At 45.5% G+C, this 21,604-nt stretch overlaps 1 protein-coding gene across 1 annotated transcript in view; it reads right to left on the bottom strand.

Annotated features, from left to right (window-relative positions):
• Positions 1-21,604, bottom strand: part of macrod2 (mono-ADP ribosylhydrolase 2) — a 1,179,663-nt gene that overhangs the window by 66,115 nt on the left and 1,091,944 nt on the right. The window contains exon 11 of the mRNA XM_033026285.1: positions 13,599-13,680. Coding sequence (XP_032882176.1) covers positions 13,599-13,680 — 82 coding nt within the window. The remainder of the gene's footprint in view (positions 1-13,598; positions 13,681-21,604) is intronic.

Below are 21,604 nucleotides of genomic sequence, written 5' to 3'. Positions count from 1 at the left end.
GCAATGGTGTATCCAGAGAAATATTTGGATATCAGCTACCTACTTACCAGGTTAACTAAATTTAGTGGCAGACACCAGGTCACGCAAATTCAATGAAAACACGGAATGGATGTTGGATAAAAATGTATTTGCTGAAATTACAGCACGGTATGGAACACCAGATATTGATCTTTTCACATCCAGGCTCAATCACCAGTTATCAAATTATGTTTCATGGGAACCAGACCCTGGGGCAGCAGTAACAGATGCATTTTCGCTGCATTGGGGGAAATTGTTTATTTATGCATTCCCTCCTTTCTGCCTCATCAGTCAGGTATTAAGGAAAATACAACAAGACTCTGCGTCTGGTATTTTGATAGTACCCGATTGGCCTACTCAACCATGGTTCCCGGTAATACTAGACATGGTATTAGAACCATGCATCACCATCCATCATAGACCAAGTTTACTGGTCCATCCGGTAACACAGGAAAGTCACCCCTGTCATAAACATACAAACCTATTAATTTGTAGAATTTGAAAGCGCCACTACAACACCTGGGACTGACGGACCGAACAATGGATATGATTGCATCGGCCCACAGACAGTCCACCAAAAAACAGTACTTGGTGCACATCAAGAAATGGGGGAAGTATTGTCACGACAACAACCTCAACCACAGATCAAACAACATTCCGTCTGTTCTGGAATTTCTGGCAAGCCTCCACTATGATGAGGGCCTCAGCTATAGTGCCATCAACTGCGCCAGAAGTGCTCTGTCAAACTACCTGTGGCAAGGAACAGAGCGGCATTCTGTAGGGACACACCCCCTGGTAACCAAACTCATGAGGGGCATTTTCAATACTAATCCCCCAAGAACCAGGTACACCCAAATTTGGGATGTGAGCATTGTATTGACCATGTTGAGGAACTGGTCTCCACCTACAGCTCTGTCCCTACAGACACTAACGATGAAAACGGTCATGCTGATGGCTTTGGTCACGGCACAAAGGGTCCAGTCACTACAAAAACTAAGGCTGGACAACTTGACTATTTCATCTGGGAATTTGACTTTTCATATCCATGAATTAATTAAACAGAACAGACAGGGATCAGCAGGGCAAAAAATAGAGTTCCGGGCCTACCCGACGGATGATCGTCTCTGCATAGTAACTAACTTACTATTATATATGGAACATACAAGAATCATCAGAGGCAAAGAAATGGCACTGTTAATCAGCCACAAACAGCCACACAAAAAAGTGACAGTCCAGACCATCTCAAGATGGCTAAAACAGGTCCTAAAAAAGGCGGGAGTAGATACTAACATTTTTAAATCTCACTCCACCAGGGCTGCAGCTACATCTGCAGCAATACAGTTGGATGTTCCTATGGACCAAATCCTCAAGACTGCAGGATGGTCAACGGAAAGAACGTTCCAACGATTTTATAATAAACCAGTTATTGAACCTGGACATTTGCAGAAACACTTTTAAGCTCTGTAATATGATTTTACCCCATAAATAGGGGCTATGATTTGGTGTTAATAAAATTTTGTTATTTTAATATCATATTGATATCTAATGATGTTAACACTATTCTCCCCATAATCAAGGCAGATGTGATACATGGACTCGTTCCACGGCATGAAATCACAGAGCTTTAAAATCTTCACGTAGTCACTCACGTGACTCCGAAGTAAAATAGTAAGATTAAACGAGAACTTACCAGTTTGAAGTTTGATCTTTATTTTATGAGGAGTAACGTTGAGGGAATACGTGCCCTCCGCTCCCACCCTTGCTCATATACTCAACTGGTATCTCTTCTCTAATCTTACTATGTTTAGTCATTACAGTTATCTGTGATTTCACACCGCTGCTTTGAAGAATGACACGCATGCGTCCTAGCGGGGTTCTTCACGTATTCCCTCAACGTTACTCCTCATAAAATAAAGATCAAACTTCAAACTGGTAAGTTCTCGTTTAATCTTACTATTGTCCCTCGTGTGTGTAGGATAGTGTTAATATGCGGGGATCGCTGGGCTTGGTGGGCCAAAGGGCCTGTTTCCGCGCTGTATCTCTAAACTAAACTAAAAGAGCAATTTGCAAGTTTACCGAAGCCAATTAACCTACAATCCTGGAGACATGTCTTTGGAGTGTGGGAACAACATTTAAAAGAATGTTTTGAACATTTAAAAGAACTTGCTTTAGCCATGGAGATTTCAAGCACTGATAACATGCCGTGTTCTCAAGACCATGAACTATAGGTAGGTGCACATTGGCATTCTGTGGCTATCTTCGGAGTAAACCAGCATCTTACAACTGAAAAGAAGGGTCTCGACCTGAAACGCCCTTTAATTCTGAGGCTCTGACCTCAGGGGGGGGTCAGCAACCTGCGGCCCATGGGCTGAATCCGGCCCCTAACCCGAAATCATCCGGCCCACAGGCGTAATTTTTTTTTTTCATTTTTCACGGGCTCCAGTTTTGTTGATATGTATAATATATTCCTTTTTGTTGAAATAGGTTTCTAAAATAAGAACTTTCATGGTTGGCATTGAGTTATTCTTGCTATTGAAGGAGTGCAGCATTGGTTCACAAGGTTAATTCCCAGGATGGCAGGACTGTCATATGCTGAGAGAATGGAGCGGCTGGGCTTGTACACTCTGGAGTTTAGAAGGATGAGAGGTTATCTTATTGAAACATATAAGATTATTAAGTGTTTCGCTATGCTAGAGGCAGGTAACATGTTCCCGATGTTGGGGGAGTCCTGAACCAGGGGCCACAGTTTAAGAATAAGGAGTAAGCCATTTAGAACAGAGATGAGTAAACACTTTTTCTCACAGAGAGTTGTGGGTGTGTGTAATTCTCTGCCTCAGAGGGCGGTGGAGGCAGGTTCTCTGGATGCTTTCAAGAGAGAGCTGGAAAGAGTTCTTAAAGATAGTGGAGTCAGTGAATATGGGGAGAAGGCAGGAACGGGGTACTGATTGTGGATGATCAGCCATGATCACATTGAATGGCGGTGCTGGCTCAAAGGGCCAAATGGCCTACTCCTGCACCTATTGTCTATTGTCTGTCCAAACACTTTATGGTGGAAAGGTCTACCTAGAAAAGATTAATTTGCAATCTGAATCGGTAGTAAGGAAGGTAAATACAATGGTAGCATTTATTTCGAGAGGATTAGAATATAAAAATGCCAATGTAATGCTGAGGCTTTGTTAGGCCACATCTAGAGTATTGTGAGCAGTTTTGGGCCCCATTTCTGAGGAGTGATGTGTTGGTGTTGGAGGGAGTCCAGAGGAGGTTTACGAGAATGATCCTGGGACTGATTGGATTAATGTACGATGAGCGTTTGTCGGCACTGGGCCCGGACTCACTGGAGTTTAGACTGGTGTGTGGGGGCCTCCTTGAAACTTACCGAATAGTGAAAGGCACAGAGAGAATGGATGTAGAGAGGATAGACAATAGACAATAGGTGCAGGAGTCGGCCATTCGGCCCTTCGAGCCAGCACCGCCATTCAATGTGATCATGGCTGATCATCCCCAATCAGTACCCCGTTCCTGCCTTCTCCCCATATCCCTGACTCAGCTATCTTTAAGAGCCTTATCTAGCTCTCTCTTGAAAGTATCCAGAGAACCAGCCTCTGAGGCAGTGAATTCCACAGACTCACAACTCTCTGTGTCTCCTCATCTCCGTTCTAAATGGCTTACCCCTTATTCTTAAACTGTGCCCCTGGTTCTGGACTCCCCCAACATCGGGAACAAGTTTCCTGCCTCTAGCGTGTCCAAGCCCTTATTAATCTTATATGTTTCAATGGGATGCCATCTCATCCTTCTAAATTCCAGAGCATACAATTCAAATACTATGAATTTGAACTGAATTTTCTATTTATTGTCATCAATAGGGGTTTGCGTTGTTCTGATCCTCCAAATCTTGCCAGCATTGGAAACCGTGTGGAAAGCCGGAGGTAGATGTTGGCTTTAGCATGTATCGACCCAGATGTTACAGTCAGAACGCAGGTTGCAAGCTTTTCACCTCACTGAGAGCGAACCGCGGAACTGTCAGTACCCCAATCAGTACCCCGTTCTTGCCTTCTCCCCATATCCCCTGACTCTGCTATCTTTAAGAGCCCTATCTAGCTCTCTCTTGAAAGCATCCAGAGAACCTGACTCCACCTCCCTCTGAGGCAGAGAATTCCACAGACTCACCACTCTCTGTGAGAAAAAGTGTTTCCTCGTCTCCGTTCTAAATGGCTTACCCCTTATTCTTAAACTGTGGCCCCTGGTTCTGGACTCCCCCAACATCGGGAACATATTTCCTGCCTCTAGATTGTCCAAACCCTTAACAAGGATGTTTCCACAAGTGGAAGAGTCTACGACCAGAGGGCACAGCCTCAGAATTGAAAGGACATACCTTTGGAAAGGAGGTAGACAAAAATTCTGGAGAAACTCAACGGGTGAGGCAGCATCTATGGAGCAAAGGAATAGGTGACGTTTCGGGTCTCGATAGATGCTGCCTCACCCGCTGAGTTTCTCCAGCATTTTTGTCTGCCTTCGATGTTTCCAGCATCTGCAGTTCTTTCTTATACCTTTGCAAAGGAGATGAGCAGGAATTTCTTTAGTCAGAGGGTTGTTAATGATGTGGAACTCATTGCCACTGAGGGCTCTGGAGGCCAAGTCATTGGGTATTTTTAAAGTGGAGATTGACAGATTCTTAATGAGTAATGGTGCCAAGGGTCACGGGGAGAAGGCAGAGAGAGAATGGGGTTGAAAAGGAAAGATAGATCAGCCATGATTAAATTGCAGAGTGGACTCGATGGATCAATTCCGCTCCTATGACAAATGTACTTATGAAATGAAAGTTGTTCAAGTTGTAATCATTAATTTCAATGAAATACCATGCTAATTTACTCTCTTACAAATGCTAGCTGTGTAACTGCTTCGGGAATTCTTTCATTAGTTGAGTTATGTGTGGAGGAAGGAACCGCAGATGCTGGTTTACACTGAAGATAGACACAGAATGCTGGAGTAACTCAGCGGGACAGTCAGCATCTCTGGAGAGGAGGAATGGGCGACGTTTCAGGTGGAACCTTCTTCAGACCGAGCTGAAACGTCACCCATTCCTTCTCGCCAGAGATGCTGCCTGTCCCGCTGAGTTACTCCAGCATTTTGTGTCTATCTTTTGTTGGATAAAAGTTGGACATTTTCATGACTACAATAGACAATAGACAATAGCCTCAGAATTAAAGGGCGTTCCTTTAGGAAGGAGTTGAGGAGCAATTTTTTAGGCGAGAGGGTGGTGAATAGACATTAGACAATAGACAATAGGTGCAGGAGGAGGCCATTTGGCCCTTCGAGACAGCACTGCCATTCAATGTGATTGTGGCTGATCATCCCCAATCAGTACCCCATTCCTGCCTTCTCCCCATAACCCCTGACTCCGCTATTTTTAAGAGCCCTAACTAGCTCTCTCTTGAAAGCATCCAGAGAACCTGCCTCCAACGCCTTCTGAGGCAGAGAATTCCACAGACTCACCACTCTCTGTGAGAAAAAGTGTTTCCTCGTCTCTGTTCTAAATGGCTTACTCCTTATTCTTAAACTGTGGCCCCTGGTTCTGGACTCCCCCAACATCGGGAACACATTTCCTGCCTCTAGCGTGACCAAACCCTTAATAATCTTATATTTTTCAATAAGATCCCCTCTCACCCTTCTAAATTCCAGAGCATACAAGCCCTCTTGGGTCGAGACCTTTCATCTGTCTGATTGAGGGGAGAAGGAGGTCAAAGCGTGGCAGAGAATAGGGGGACTATTATTTTTAATAGGCAGACGGTAGGAACAAAGGCCAGCGATAAGAGCAGAAGGTCTGATATAGGATTGAAAAGCAGCGGATTGTGAGGCCAGAGAGAGGAAAGTAATAATAATAATAATGGATGGGATTTATATAGCGCCTTTCTAATACTCAAGGCGCTTTACAAAGTAGCTGGGGGCAAGGGGAGGAGGGGGGAGAAACGGGGAGAGGGGGGGGGAGGTTGGGGGTGATGGTTTGTAGTTTAGATGTGGATTGCAGAGGTCATGACCAATATATTAGTACATTAGGGAAAAGTGGGGGGCTATGAGTCTGAGGAAGGGTCCCGACATGAAACGTCACCTATCCATGTTCTCCAGAGATGCTGCCTGACCCGCTGAGTTACTCCAGCACTTTGTGTCCTTCTGAGTATTGGATGTTTGCCAGAGGTTCTTCTTACCACTCTACTTGGTGTTTAGATATAGCATGTATTTACAGAGTGACTCAATCGCTGCATTTATAACACTGTAACATAATTAGAATTATCGGAAAGCGTAGTGTCTGAAAATCAGGATGGGCAGCAGAGGAATTGGCCAAAACAAAAGCACAGTTATTGAGGAAAACTACAGCTCTTAATGAAAGGTCCTTTGAAAATACCCAGCCATTTAATTGGCACAGTCATGCAATTACTGTAGCCTATCAAAGGCACTAAATTAAAAAAAAGTAGTTCCCATCTGCTACAGTGCAAACAATGTTGAATATCTGTTCTTAGTTCCATTGACAGTCGCTTATGCAATCTTTGCACAAACCTCTCTTTTTTTTTTCTCTCTGTCGATTTATTAGCAATATGGATAATTACCAGATGTTTCCAACTGCGCAATGTGTCACCGGGATTCTGCGCCGCCATTTACTTCGATAAATTGCCGTGGCTTATGCCACAATCTCCATTTCCCAACAATATTAGCATTGCAGTACAAAAGCAAGCGGTCGGGTTTATTATATTCCTGGGAATACTTTCGATTACACTGAATTACTTTGCATATTTTCTGATCACACCGACCGCAGGCAAGTGAATAATCCCCTTCTCTATCACAACAATGAGCTCAAAACGGGTGGTGCCGCGCGTGGCAGCCTCACCAGCAGTTTGTCCGTCCTTTCACCCTTTTTGTTGTTTTTAGTCTATGAAAGGGGGAAACCAGTTCCCAATCACTGCCTGGTCGAGGATGCATCTTTTCTCGGAGTCGCATCTTCGCCCCCCCCCCCCCCCTCGCGGCCTACCAACTGGATTGGCGCGACCATTCCTGTCGGAGACCGGCCAGAGCTTCAGCGGCGGCGCAGCACTGATTCCAACGTGGAGCGGGCGATGCATTACCGGGATCGCCGTGTTGGACCTCCGGAGTGTTTGGCCAGCCGACTTTAACACCGTGGAGCTGTGGTTTGCGGAGCTTCCAGCGGGCGGCGCTGACTTTACCATCGTGGAGTCCTGGGACCCTTCGCCGGGGGTCGCCAGTGTTGGAGCTCCGCCCATCTCGGCCTGTGGACTTCGGGAGACGCGGTCTCTGATAGGAAGTGGCCGATTCGGAAACTCCAGGCCGCTGAGAGTGTTCTCCCGTTCCGATGTCGGAGTTTCATCATCCCGGCGAGAGGGCCTGAACATCAAGCGCCTGTGGAGGCCTCAAAGGCCCCGACCACGGGTGAACAATGAGGAAGATGACTGAACTTTATTGCCTTCCCTCACAGTGGGAAATGTTGATTCTGCTGTGTGGGGATGTTCATGTTAAACTCTATCGTGTGTTGTGTTCTTTTTATTCGTATGGCTGCATGGTAACTCAAATCTCACTGGACCAATTGGTGCATGTGGCAATAAATATAACTTGAACTTGAACTTGAGAACGGTTCAGTCTTCAATGGTACTTTATTGCCACATGTACCTTTAGTTTAGTTTACTTCACTGTATGGAAACAGGCCCTTCGGCCCGCCGAGTCCGTGCTGACCGGCGATCGCCCATACACTGGTTCTATTCTACACGCTTAGGACAATTGAATGAATGAATGAATGAATAAGTTTATTGGCCAAGTATGTACACATACAAGGAATTTGCCTTTGTGCTCCGCCCGCAAGTAACAACACGACATACAGCAAACAATTAAGAATTAAAACATTAAAACATTAAGAATAAAACATTAACGTTTAAACATGTGAATGAAATAAAATACCAGAGCAAAAGAAAAGAACTGTTAATCCACAAACCTGCAAGTGTTTGGAGTGTGGGAGGAAACCAGAGCACCCGGAGGAAACCCACGTGCTGACAAGGAGAACGTACAAACTCCGTATAGACAGCACCTGTAGTCAGGATCGAACCTGGGTCTCTGGCGCTGTAAGGCAGCAACTCTACCGCTGCGCCACCGTGCCGCCACTCTTGTGCATCCTTCGTGGATTTTAATACGACCTGGTTATCTTGCAGCCCGCCTTTATACCACTCCTAGTCGAAGCTAAGAATGGAACTAGCCTTTACATTCAGTCTATCAGTCAGTCTGAAGAAGGGTCCTGACCCGAAATCCCCGGCCTGTCCATTCCCTCCACAGATGCTGCCTAACCCGTTGAGATCCTCCAGTACTTTGTGTTTTGCTCAACATTCAGTTGTCACCTGCAGTTCCTTGTGTCTCAACTTCCTGTTGTAATTCCCCAAAGGTTTGCAAATGTTCAAGGAATGGCTAGTTTTAATTCATTTCATTAATAATAAAATATTATGAATTTTTTAAAAAGCCATTAAAACAATTGATGGTATATCCCAGAATATTTTTCATATTCACCAATTATTAGCAGTGGACTTGAATGATTGAATAAGTTTATTGGCCAAGTATTCACATACAAGGAATTTGCCTTGGTGCTCCGCCCACAAGTGACAACGACATACAATGACGGTTAGGAATGACACATAAAACATTAAACATTAATAATAAAATGTGAATTAAATAAAATACCAGAGCAAAAGGAGGCTACAGATGTTTGGCTGTTGAGTAGAGCAACTACTCGTGGAAAAAAAGCTGTTTTTATGTCTGGCTGTGGCAGCTTTGACAGTCCGGAGTCGCCTTCCAGAGGGAAATGATTCAAAGAGTTTGTGGCCAGGATGAGAGGGGTCAGAGATGTTCTTACCCGCTCGCTTCCTGGCCCCTTGCAGTGTACAATGGAGGGAAGGTTGCAGCCAATAAACTTCTCAGCTGATCGGATGATTCGATGCAGCCTCCGGGTGTCATGCTTGGTGGCTGAGCCAAACCAGACCATGATGGGGAAGGTGAGGACAGACTCTACGATGGCCGTGTAGAATTGGACCATCATTGCCTGTGGCAGATTGTGTTTCCTCAGCTGCCGCAGGAAGTACATCCTCTGTTGTGCCTTTTTGACTGTGGAGTCGATGGTAGCCCCCCACTTAAGGTCCTTGGAGATGATGGTTCCCAGGAACTTAAAAGACTCCACAGATGTGACTGTGGTGTTGTTGATGGTGAGTGGGGTGAGGGGAGGGGGAGCTCTCCTAAAGTCCACAATCAATTCCACTGTCTTAAGAGCATTGAGCTCCAGGTTGTTGCAATGGCACCAGGACGCCAGCTGTGACACTTCCTGTCTGTAGGCAGATTCCTCCCCATCCTGGATCAGTCCAATCAGGGTTGTGTCGTCCGCAAACTTGAGAAGCTTGACAGAGGAGTCAGTGAAGGTGCAGTCATTGGTGTAGAGAGGGTAGAGGAGAGGAGAGAATACGCAGCCTTGCGGTGCTCCTATGCTGAGGGCCTGCAGGTCTGAGATGTGCTTTCCCAGCCTCACATGCTGCTTCCTGTCTGTCAGGAAGCTGGTGATCCGCCGACAGAGGGGTTCAGGCACAGTCAACTCAGAACGTTTGGAGTGTAGTAGCTCTGGCACAATGGTGTTGAATGCAGAGCTAAAATTAACTAACAAAATCCTCACATAGGTCCCCTGGTGGTCTAGGTGCTGGAGGATGAAGTGCAGGCCCAGGTTGACTGCGTCATCCACAGATCTATTGGCCCGATATGCAAACTGCACAGGGTCCAGCAGGGGATTGCTGAATCAGGAACTATCAGAAGACAATGTGGCTCAGATACATCTCTTGCCATGTCTATCTATTTAAGGATTAATTTTTAAAATTCTAGTGAGACCACACCAGGAGTATTGTGTACAGTTTTGGTCCCCTAATTTGAGGAAGAACATTATTGCTATTGAGGAAGTGCAGCGTAGATTTACAAGGTTAATTCCCGGGATGGCGGGACTGTCATATGCTGAGAGAATGGAGCAGCTGGGCTTGTACACTCTGGAGTTTAGAAGGATGAGAGGGCATCTCATTGAAACATATAAGATTGTTAAGGGTTTGGACACACTAGAGGCAGGAAACATGTTCACGATGTCGGGAGAGTCCAGAACCAGGGGCCACAGTTTAAGAATAAGGAGTAAGCCATTTAGAACGGAGATGAGAAAACACTTTTTCTCACAGAGAGTGGTGAGTCTGTGGAATTCTCTGCTCAGTGGGCGGGTTCTCTGGATGCTTTCAAGAGAGAGCTAGATAGGGCTCTTAAAAATAGCGGAGTCAGGAGATATGGGGAGAAGGCAGGAACGGGGTACTGATTGGGGATGATCAGCCATGATCACAGTGAATGGCGGTGCTGGCTCGAAGGGCCGAATGGCCTACTCCTACACCTATTGTCTATTGTCTATTTTTTTTCCTTTTCACTTGCCACTGATTTGATTGGTTTGGGCATGTCAGCTATCAATATAAGTTGCTGCAGAACAATCTGACAGAGTTTTTTCTTTCATATTCGTTTGCGGAGAATCTTTTTATGCAGGTTATGTCTGGATTCACAGGAACTTAAAAGCAGGTGTGTGAAAGCAGGCAGGTGTGAAAGGACACACAGACAGCCTTTACATCAGATATTCGGTACGTCAGAGAGGATTCTCTTGAACGTCTACAGGTGTACAGTAGAGAGCACATTGGCTGGTTGCATCACGGCCTGGTTCGGCAAATCGAACGCCCAGGAGTGAAGAAGACTGCAAAACATTGTGGACACTGCCCAGTCCGTCACGGGTTCTGACCCCCCCCCACCCCCATCGAAGGGATCTACAGGAGTCCCTGCCTCAAAAAAGCAGCCAGCATCATCAGAGTCCCACACCCATCTCACCCCTGCCATCAGGAGGAAGGTACAGGAGCCTGAAAACTGTAACGTCCAGGTTCAGGAACAGCTTCTTCCCTACAGCCACCAGGCTATTAAACACAACAACCTTGAATAAGCTCTGAACTACATAGACTTGGGGACATAGGCTTTGGCTTATGGTCAGTTTGTTTTTATGTGTGTGTGGATATCTTCTCCGTGGATTGTCACCTTGTCGTGGTGGAGAAGCTCGTGTGGTCCTGAGATCCTGAGAGCGATGCCGTCTGGAGCTATGCTCCCGGTAGGGCCACCTATGGCGGTAAGGTCGAGGGGGAGGTCCCTGACAAAGAGCCAATCCAACCAAGACCTCAACGGTGGAACAGGCGGAGGACGATGGCTGACCTTAGTGGAGCGTCACAACGGCTGGGAAGGCGGATGAAGGCTGCGGCAGAAAAGGGTCTCCGGTCGTCTTGGACTCCATGCCACTGGATCCTGACCCAGATCTGTCAAGGACCGTGGGGTGGATGTCTGCACCAGTCTCCCCACGTTAAACAAAGTCACGCACAGGCGTCCTCCATGAGAGGACAGTCACACTCATTTCGAGTGACGGCCGATGATGATGATATATATATATATATATAATGCAGAGACAGAGACCCACAAACATACCTTGGTACACGTGACAATAAACTAAATTGATCTGAACCGCAGTAGCTCAATCGAACATATTCTGTTGTGTTGCTGCAACTAAGAGTTCATTTGACTATACAACACTCTCGATTCTTAACTTGATGTTATATCTATCACTAAATACAGATGTGGCCTCTCTCTACCAAAGTCACCCCCTACAGGTCAAGCCTTCAAAACAGCCCTGGGGCATAGATGGTCACGGTGGCACAGCGGTAGAGTGGCTGCCTTACAGCGAATGCAGCGCCGGAGACCCGGGTTCGATCCCGACTACGGGTGCTGTCCGGGCGGAGTTTGTACGTTCTCCTCGTGACCGGCGTGGGTTTTCTCCAGGATCTTCGGTTTCCTCCCACACTCCAAAGACGTACAGGTCTGTAGGCTAATTGGCTTGGTAAATGTAAAAATTGTCCCTAGTGGGTGTAGGATAGTGTTAGTGTTGGGGAATCGCTGGTCGGCGCGGACCCGGTGGGCCAAAGGGCTGGTTTCTGCGCTGTATCTCTAAACAAAACTAAACTAAACCTGGAAGAGGCGTCTGCAGTTCCTTCTTACACACTGTGCATCTACCCGAATAATTCCTCATCTATATCAGGAGAGGAATACTGCCATACTTATTTGCTATAGCCATGAGATATAATTCAAGACCCACCAATGTAGTTAACTCTTAAACGCACTCCAAAATGGTGTAAGCAGGCTACGCAGTGCCAAGTACTTACAAATGGGCAATAAATCCCGACCTTCAAACTGATGCCGAGATCCAAAATATGAACAACATTTAAAATAACTTGCTTTAGCAATGGAGATTTCAAGCACTGATAACATGCCGTGTTCTCAAGGCCATGAACTATAGGTAGGTGCATTTTGGCATTCTGTGTCTATCTTCGGAGTAAACCAGCATCTTACAACTGAAATGAAGGGTTTCGACCCGAAACGTCACCTATTCCTTCGCTCCATAGATGCTGCCTCACCCGCTGAGTTTCTCCAGCATTTTTGTCTACCTTCGATTTTTCCAGCATCTGAAGTTCTTTCTTAAACATCTTCCAACTATAGGGAGCTGGATAGATTTCAAATAAAAGTAGAAAATGCTGGAAACTTTTAACAGGTCAGGCAATAACCATGAACAGAGAAATAGTGCTATCCTTTCAGGTCCAAGATATTACAATAGGCAATAGACAACAGACAATAGGTGCAGGAGTAGGCCATTTGGCCCTTCGAGCCAGCACCGCCATTCAATGTGATCATGGCTGATCATCCCCAATCAGTACCCCGTTCCTGCCTTCTCCCCATATCCCCTGGCTCCGCTATTTTTAAGAGCCCTATCTAGCTCTCTCTTGAAAGCATCCAGAGAACTGGCCTCCACCGAGGCAGAGAATTCCACAGACTCACCACTCTCTGCGAGAAAAAGTGTTTCCTCGTCTCCGTTCTAAATGGCTTACTCCTTACTTTTAAACTGTGGCCCCTGGTTCTGGACTCCCCCAACATCGGGAACATGTTTCCTGACTCTACTGTGTCCAAGCCCTTAACAATCTTTGATGTTTCAATGAGAATCCCTCTCATCCTTCTAAACTCCAGAGTGTACAAGCCCAGTTGCTCCATTCTCTCAGCATATGACAGTCCCGCCATCCCGGGAATTAACCTGGTAAACCTACGCTGCACTCCCTCAATAGCAAGAATGTCCTTCCTCAAATTAGGGAACCAAAACTGCACACAATACTCCAGGTGTGGTCTCACTAGGGCTCTGTACAACTGCAGAAGGATTACATCCTCGCAGGTTCCATAGATTAGTTTAACCCCAGTATAAGTCATTGGCTTATGTCATGTCCTTAAGGGTGAACTTACTTTCTCCCACTCCACCCTGGTCTATTGTTTCCAGCATTTCTCCTGGTTATGTTAGATTATTAGCATTTTTGCATTTGTATTATTTGAACTACTATGCATTTGAAACCAAAAAAAAATAATCTAATGTTTGTGATGAAATTAGGTTTTGCTTCCTGACCTACCTGTGGGAAAAAGATGAAGCATTTTCTCCTTGTAGATCTTAAGGTCGCTCTCCAAGAAAACGCAGAAGATAATACGATCGACCTGGAAATAAGAATAGTCGGTTCAACATAATGTTCCACAGGAATTAGAGTCATAGAGAGACACAGCGTGGAAACAGGCCCATTGGCTCAACTTGCCCACACCGGCCAAACTTACCCACACCGGCCAACATGTCCCAGCCAGACTAGTCCTACCTGCCTGCGTTTGGTCCATATCCCTCCAAACCAGTCCTATGCATGTACCTGTCTAACTGCTTCTCAAGCCCAAGTCAAGTCAAGTGAGTTTATTGTCATGTGTCCCTGATAGGACAATTAAATTCTTGCTTTGCTTCAGCACACAGAACATAGGCATTTACTACAAAACAGATCAGTGTGTCCATGTACCGTAATATACCATAGTCCCGGCTACATAAGGTCATAAGCGATAATCAGCAGAATTGGGCCATTCGGTCCATCAAGTCTTCTCCGCCATTCAATCATGGCTGGTCTATCTCTCCCTCCAAAACGCATTCTTCTGCCATCTCCCCATAACCCCTGACACCTGTACGGATCAATAATCTATCTCTCTGCAAACGTCGGAAGCCCACTGTAAACGTTCTCTCCAAAAGTCAGAATGGATGAGATGAACTAAAGAGCATGATTATCTAAGGTTGACAAAAGTGCTGGAGAAACTCAGTGGGTGCAGCAGCATCTATGGAGCGAAGGAAATAGGCAACGTTTCGGCCCGAAACGTTGCCTATTTCCTTCGCTCCATAGATGCTGCTGCACCCGCTGAGTTTCTCCAGCACTTTTGTCTTCCTTCGATTTTCCAGCATCTGCAGTTCCTTCTTAAACAGCATGATTATTTTATTTAGAAGATTTAGAAGATTATTTAGAAGATTGAGGGGGGATCTTATAGAAACTTACAAAATTCTTAAGGGGTTGGACAGGCTAGATGCAGGAAGATTGTTCCCGATGTTGGGGATGTCCAGATCAAGGGGGTCACAGTTTAAGGATAAAGGGGAAATCTTTTAGGACTGAGATGAGAAAAACATGTTTTACACAGAGAGTGGTGAATCTCTGGAACTCTCTGCCACAGAAGGTAGTTGAGGCCACAGTTCATTGGCTATATTTAAGAGGGTTAGATGTGGCCCTTGTGGCTAAAGGGATCAGGGGGTATGGAGAGAAGGCAGGTACCGGATATTGAGTTGGATGATCAGCCATGATCATATTGAATGGCGGTGCAGGCTCGAAGGGCCGAATGGCCTACTCCTGCACCTATTTTCTATGTTTCTATTATCTAGTACATCCATCCATCATTCTAACACCAATATTAGTTGCAGGGTTTGTATCTAATCGCAAATTATATGATCATTAAAAAAAAAATCACATCAAACTGAATGCAATCAATTCAGGATAGCTATCGTATGTTCAGGTAAACATTGCACAAACATCTTGTAAAAATGATTACAATCGTCAATTTTAGGCAAACATAGATTGTATTACATGTCTATGAAATGTTAACTCACTGCCACGAACTACACACAAAATATTTATTGTTTAGCGCAAGTTAATTTTGGGAGCACAGTTAAAAAAAACAGCAGGGTAGAGACATAGAAACATAGAAAATAGGTGCAGGAGTAGGCCATTCGGCCCATCGGCGGTACAAATGTTGTAGTATCTAGATGTTGCAGTGTAGGTGTATCGCTGAGTATCAGAAGCAGAGACAGCAGGGGGGCGAGTCGATGTATGCAGTCTCTTGCCCAGAGTCGGGGAATCGAGGACCAGAGGACATAGGTTTAAGGTGAAGGGGAAAAGATTGAATAGGAATCTGAGGGGTAACTTTGTCACACAAAGGGTGGTGGGTGTATGGAACAAGCTGCCAGAGGAGGTAGTTGAGGCTGGGACTAGCCCAATGCTTAAGAAACAGTTAGACAGGTACATGGATAGAACAGGTTTGACAATAGACAATAGACAATAGGTGCAGGAGGAGGCCATTCAGCCCTTCGAGCCAGCACCGCCATTCAATGTGATCATGGCTGATCATCCTCAATCAGTACCCCGTTCCTGCCTTCTCCCCATATCCTCTGACTCCGCCATCTTTAAAAGCCCTATCCAGCTCTCTCTTGAAAGCATCCAGAGAACCGGCCTCCACAGACAGAGAATTCCACAGACTCACCACTCTCTGTGAGAAAAAGTGTTTCTTCGTCTCCGTTCTAAATGGCTTACTCCTTATTCTTAAACTGTGGCCCCTGGTTCTGGACTCCCCCAACATCGGGAACATGTTTGGAGGGATATGGACCAAACGCAGGTAGGTGGGACGTGTAGCTGGGACATGTTGGCCGGTGTGGACAAGTTGGACCGAAGGGCATGTTTCCACGCTGTATGACTCTATGACAAGGCCATTTGGCCTGTCGAGCCGATACTATCGTCCATAAGATCTTCCACCTCAACACCATCTCATATAATTCCATACTCTTTTATTCCCTTTGACTCAAAACATCTATCAGTCTTGGTCTTGGATGGACTTACAGATTAATAATGCCAGCAGGCTGGGAATAGAGTTTTCATATGATTTACAATTAATTGAGAGTGGACATTTGTAACTGGGACAACTGTGAACGTTACAATATAGCCCTTGTCCATCCTAATGGAATTCATAATGGCAGTTACCTGCTGATGCTTCCACACTGAAGCTTAGGAGTGAGGAGGTTCTGCCTGGGATTTGTTAGCAACAAGGTTCACTCCTATGAGGCCTATGTGGAAAAGGGTGCTACAATGGTGCTTATTCTGGCCAGGTATGGGGAGGAGGAAGCAGATCAACCTACAAACCCGCAAATCATAAGGTCATGAGGAATAGGAGCAGAATTAGGCCATTCGGCCCATCAAGTCTACTCCGCCATTCAATCATGGCTGATGTATCTCTCCCTCCTAACCCCATTCTCCTGCCTTCTCCCCATAACCCCTGACTCCCGTATTAATCGAGAATCTATCCTTCTCTGCCTCAAGAAATATCCACTGACATGCTCTCAATAGCCTTCTGTGGCAAAGAATTCCACAGATTCACCACCCTCTGACTAAAGAGTCTAGAGGATGTAGGAGGAAACCGGAGCACCCGGAGTAAATCATAGAAATATAGAAGAATAGAAAATAGATGCAGAAGCAGGCCATCTGGCTCTTTGAGCCAGCACCGCCATTCATTGTGATCATGGCTGATCATCCACAATCAATAACCCTTGCCTACCTTCTCCCCATATCCTTTGATTCCGCTAGTCCCTGGAGCTCTATCTAACTCTCTTTTAAAATCATCCAGTGGATTGGCCTCTACTGCCTTCTGTGGCACAAAATTCCACAACTCTCTGCGTGAAAAAGTTTTTTCTCATCTCAGTTTTAAATGGACTCTACTTTATTCTTGGACTGTGGCCCCCGGTTCTGGACTCCCCCAACATTTTCCTGCATCTAGCTTGTCCAGTCCTTTTATAATTTTATACGTTTCTATAAGATACCCTTTCATCCTTCTAAACTCCAGTGAATACAAGTCTTTCCAATCTTTCCTCATATGACAGTCCCGCCATCCCAGGGATTAACCTCGTGAACCTACGCAGCACTACATCAATAGCAAGGATGTCCTTCCTCAAATTAGGAGACCAAAACTGCTCACAATACTCCAGGTGTGGCCTCACCAGGACCCTGTACAACTGAAGAAGGACCTCTTTACTCAAATATTCAAATCCTCTTGTTATGAAGGCCAACATGCCATTAGCTTTCTTCACTGCCTGCTGTACCTGCATGTTTACTTTCAGTGAGTGGTGTACAAGGACACCCAGGTCTCATTGCACTTCCTTTTTTCCTAATCTGACACCATTGAGATAATAATCTGCCTCCTTGTTCTTGCCGCCAAAGTGGATAACCTTACATTTATCTACATTATACTGCATCTGCCATGCATCTGCCCACTCACTCAACCTGTCCAAGTCACCCTGCAACCTCCTAGCATCCTCTTTGCAGTTCACACTGCCACCCAGCTTTGTGTCATCTGTAAATTTGCTAGTGTTACTTTTCATCCCATCATCTAAATCATTAATATATATTGCAAATAGTTGCGGCCCCAGCACCGAGCCTTGCGGCACTCCACTCACCGCTGCCTGCAATTCTGACAGAGACCAGTTTATTCCTACTCTTTGTTTCCTGTCTGCCAACCAATTCTCTATCCATGTCAATACTCTACCCCCAATACCATGTGATCTAGTTTTGCCCACTAATCTCCTGTGAGAACTTATCAAAGGCTTTCTGAAAGTCTAGATACACTACATCCACTGGCTCTCCTTCATCCATTTTACTTGTCACATCCTCAAAAAATTCCAGAAGATTAGTCAAGCAGGATTTCCCCTTTATAAATCCATGCTGACGTGGACCAATCCTTTTACTGCTATCCAAATACCCCATTATTATTTCTTTAATAATTGACTCCAGCATCTTCCCCACCACCGATGTCAGGCTAACTGGTCTATAATTCCCTGTTTTCTCTCTTGTTCCTTTCTTTGAAAAATGGGATAACATTAGCTACCCTCCAATCCACAGGAAATGATCCTGAATCTATAGAACACCAATGCATCCACGATTTCTAGAGCCACCTCCTTGAGTACGCTGGGATGCAGGCCATCAGGCCATGGGGATTTATCAGCCTTCAGTCCCATCAGTTGATCCAAAACTATTTCTCGCCCTCTGTCTCCCGAGATCCTCTGTCCTCCAGTACATCTGGGAGATTGTTTGTGTCTTCCTTAGTGAAGACAGAACCAAAGTACCGGTTCAATTCTTCTGCCATTTCCTTGTTCCCCATAATAATTTCACCTGTTTCTGCCTTCAAGGGACCCACATTTGTCTTTACTAATCTTTTTCTCTTAACATACCTAAAGAAGCTTTTACTATCCTTTATATTCTTGACCAGTTTACCCTCGTGCTTCATCTTTTCACCCTGTATTGCCCGTTTTGTTACGTTCTGTTGCCCTTTGAAAGTTTCCCAATCCTCTGGCTTCCGGCTACTCTTTGCTGTGTTATACACCTTTTCTTTTAGTTTTATTCTATCCCTAACTTCTCTTGTCAGCCACGGTAGCCTCCCACTCCCCTTAGAATCTTTCTTCCTGTTTGGAATGAAATGATCCTGCATCTTCTGGATTATGCCCAGAAATTCCCGCAACTCTACCGCTGCGCCAGCGTGCTGCCTGATGCGATACATAATATTGAAGAACGCTCTGTTCATAGAAACATAGAAAATAGGTGCAGGAGTAGGCCATTCGGCCCTTTGAGCCTGCACTGCCATTCAATATGATCATGGCTGATCATCCAACTCAGTATCCCGTACCCGCCTTCTCTCCATACCCTCTGATCCCTTTAGCCACAAGGGCCACATCTACCTCCCTCTTAAATATAGCCAATGAACTGGCCTCAACTACCTTACTCATACTGGGGATGGTCTGCTTCATGAATTTGCAACCAATTAATTTATTTGTGGTTGTGAGCCACGCCAAAGGTCATTGTTTCCAAAGGAAATGTTTTTACAGACGAGATTGCACTTGACATGACGTGGCCCAGTAACAGTTAGTGCAACACGGACAAAGTTCCCAACGCCATTCATTTAATGAAACCTTGTGCACCTTCCACTTGTTTTTGGCTGAATCAAGAGACTTATCATCGTAATATCGACCGGCACCCAAGGATCTGTGCCAGTGCAGGGTTATACATCATGAGCACAGAACAGATGCCGCCGATTCTAATGGGGGCAATGATTGCTAATTGCAATACTTCCATTCATGTTCAGGATCAGCGAAGAACATTCCTGTTTTAAGAACCGTTTTTTTTAGTATCAACACTAAAAGCATTCGGCGGATGTGGTTCAGACATGATTGGAATGAGATGAAAACGGATCGAGAGGCAGAGCAAGTCAAGTTTTTGCATATTTATCCACACAGACGGCAATAATTTAACCCTGTACTCTTATTATGAATCATGATTTTATTCCAGACTAATTAAACCACAGACTCCATGAATGATGTTATCAGGCTTATGATGAATGATGGCACTTCACGTCTACCAGCAGCGACATGCCATTTGTTCCGCCCAAGGAATTATCGACCGGAACGAGCTACATTATAAGCCCTGTCCAGGACAAGGGGTCACAGCTTAAGGATAAGGGGGAAATCCTTTAAAACCGAGATGAGAAGAACTTTTTTCACACAGAGAGTGGTGAATCTCTGGAACTCTCTGCCACAGAGGGTAGTCGAGGCCAGTTCATTGGCTATATTTAAGAGGGAGTTAGATGTGGCCCTTGTGGCTAAGGGGATCAGAGGGTATGGAGAGAAGGCAGGTACGGGATACTGAGTTGGATGATCAGCCATGATCATATTGAATGGCGGTGCAGGCTCGAAGGGCCGAATGGCCTACTCCTGCACCTAATTTCTATGTTTCTATGTTTCTATGTCCCACGGTACGAGTTCATTCCAAGAGCTCTCCCCGAGTCTGCCCTGATTCGAACTCGGAGATTTACGGTAATGGCCGCTCGTCGGTGCTCGGGGCTCTCGTGGACGTTTTTCAACGTGTTGAAAAATCTTCACGAGTCTTCCAGTGCTTGCCAGGCCGTATGACTCTCTGACTCTATAAACACATGAGCATGTTAAATTAGGATTCATTCTTCACGCTTCCCATCTGCAAAGATCCAAGTGACCTTGTTGGGATGATAAGTCTGAATCCAGTACGCTAGTTAGCAACCTCTTGCATGCCCGTGTGTTGAGAAGGTGATTTAGTGACCCCGTCTAGTGGACTGGACAAGCTAGATGCAGGAAAAATGTTCCCAATGTTGGGCGAGTCCAGAACCAGGGGCCACAGTCTTAGAATAAAGGGGAGGTCATTTAAGACTGAGGTGAGAAAAAACTTTTTCTCCCAGAGAGTTGTGAATTTATGGAATTCCCTGCCACAGAGGGCAGTGGAGGCCAAATCACTGGATGGATTTAAGAGAGAGTTGGATAGAGCTCTAGGGGCTAGTGGAGTCAAGGGATATGGGGAGAAGGCAGGCACGGGTTATTGATAGGGGACAATCAGCCATGATCACAATGAATGGCGGTGCTGGCTCAAAGGGCCGAATGGCCTCCTCATACACCTATTTTCTATGTTTCTATGTTTCTATGTCCTGACCCAAAACATCGCCTATCCATGTTTTCCAGAGATGCTGCCTGACCCGCTGAGTTATTCCAACACTCTATGAAACGTCACCTATCCATGTTCTCCAGAGGTGCTGCCTGACCCGCTGAGTTACTCCAGCAACGTGTGTCCTTCGGTGTTTGGGAGTGAGACCGTTTATCTGTTACGGCAGGATGATGAAAGAATGGGTCGACTGGGCTTGTATTCACTGGAATTTAGGATGAGAGGGGATCTTATAGAAACATATACAATTCTTAAAGGATTGAACAGGCTAGAAGCAGGAAAAATGTTCCCCATGTTTGGATAGTCCAGAACCAGGGGTCACACAGTTTAAGAATAAGGGGTTGGCCATTTAGGACTGAGATGAGGAAAAACTTCTTCACCCAGAGAGTTGTGAATCTGTGGAATTCTCTGCCACAGAAGGCAGTGGAGGCCAATTCACTGGACGTTTTCAAGAGAGAATTAGATTTAGCTCTTAGGGCTAACGGAATCAAGGGACATGGGGAAAATGCAGGAACGGGGTACTGATCAGCCATGATCATATTGAATGGCTGTGCTGGCTCGAAGGGCCGAATGGCCTACGCCTGCACCTATTTGTCTATGTTTCTGCAGGGCCAGGAGCAAAGCAACAGAAATTAGGCTTGGCGATAACAGGGACACTATTGAGTTTTCATAATCAGTCCAAGATATAACTTACATTCCAATAATCACAATCTTTGACAGCTTCTGATTATCACTTCAACATGTGATTAAGTTTATAGAGCCATGTGTCATACAATGTCAAACAGGCTCTT

Source organism: Amblyraja radiata, chromosome 8, assembly GCF_010909765.2.
Source record: "Amblyraja radiata isolate CabotCenter1 chromosome 8, sAmbRad1.1.pri, whole genome shotgun sequence".
NCBI classification, from domain to species: Eukaryota; Metazoa; Chordata; class Chondrichthyes; order Rajiformes; family Rajidae; genus Amblyraja; species Amblyraja radiata.
The sequence above is the reverse complement of the archived record's forward strand: the minus strand, read 5'-3'. Positions and strand labels throughout refer to the sequence as shown.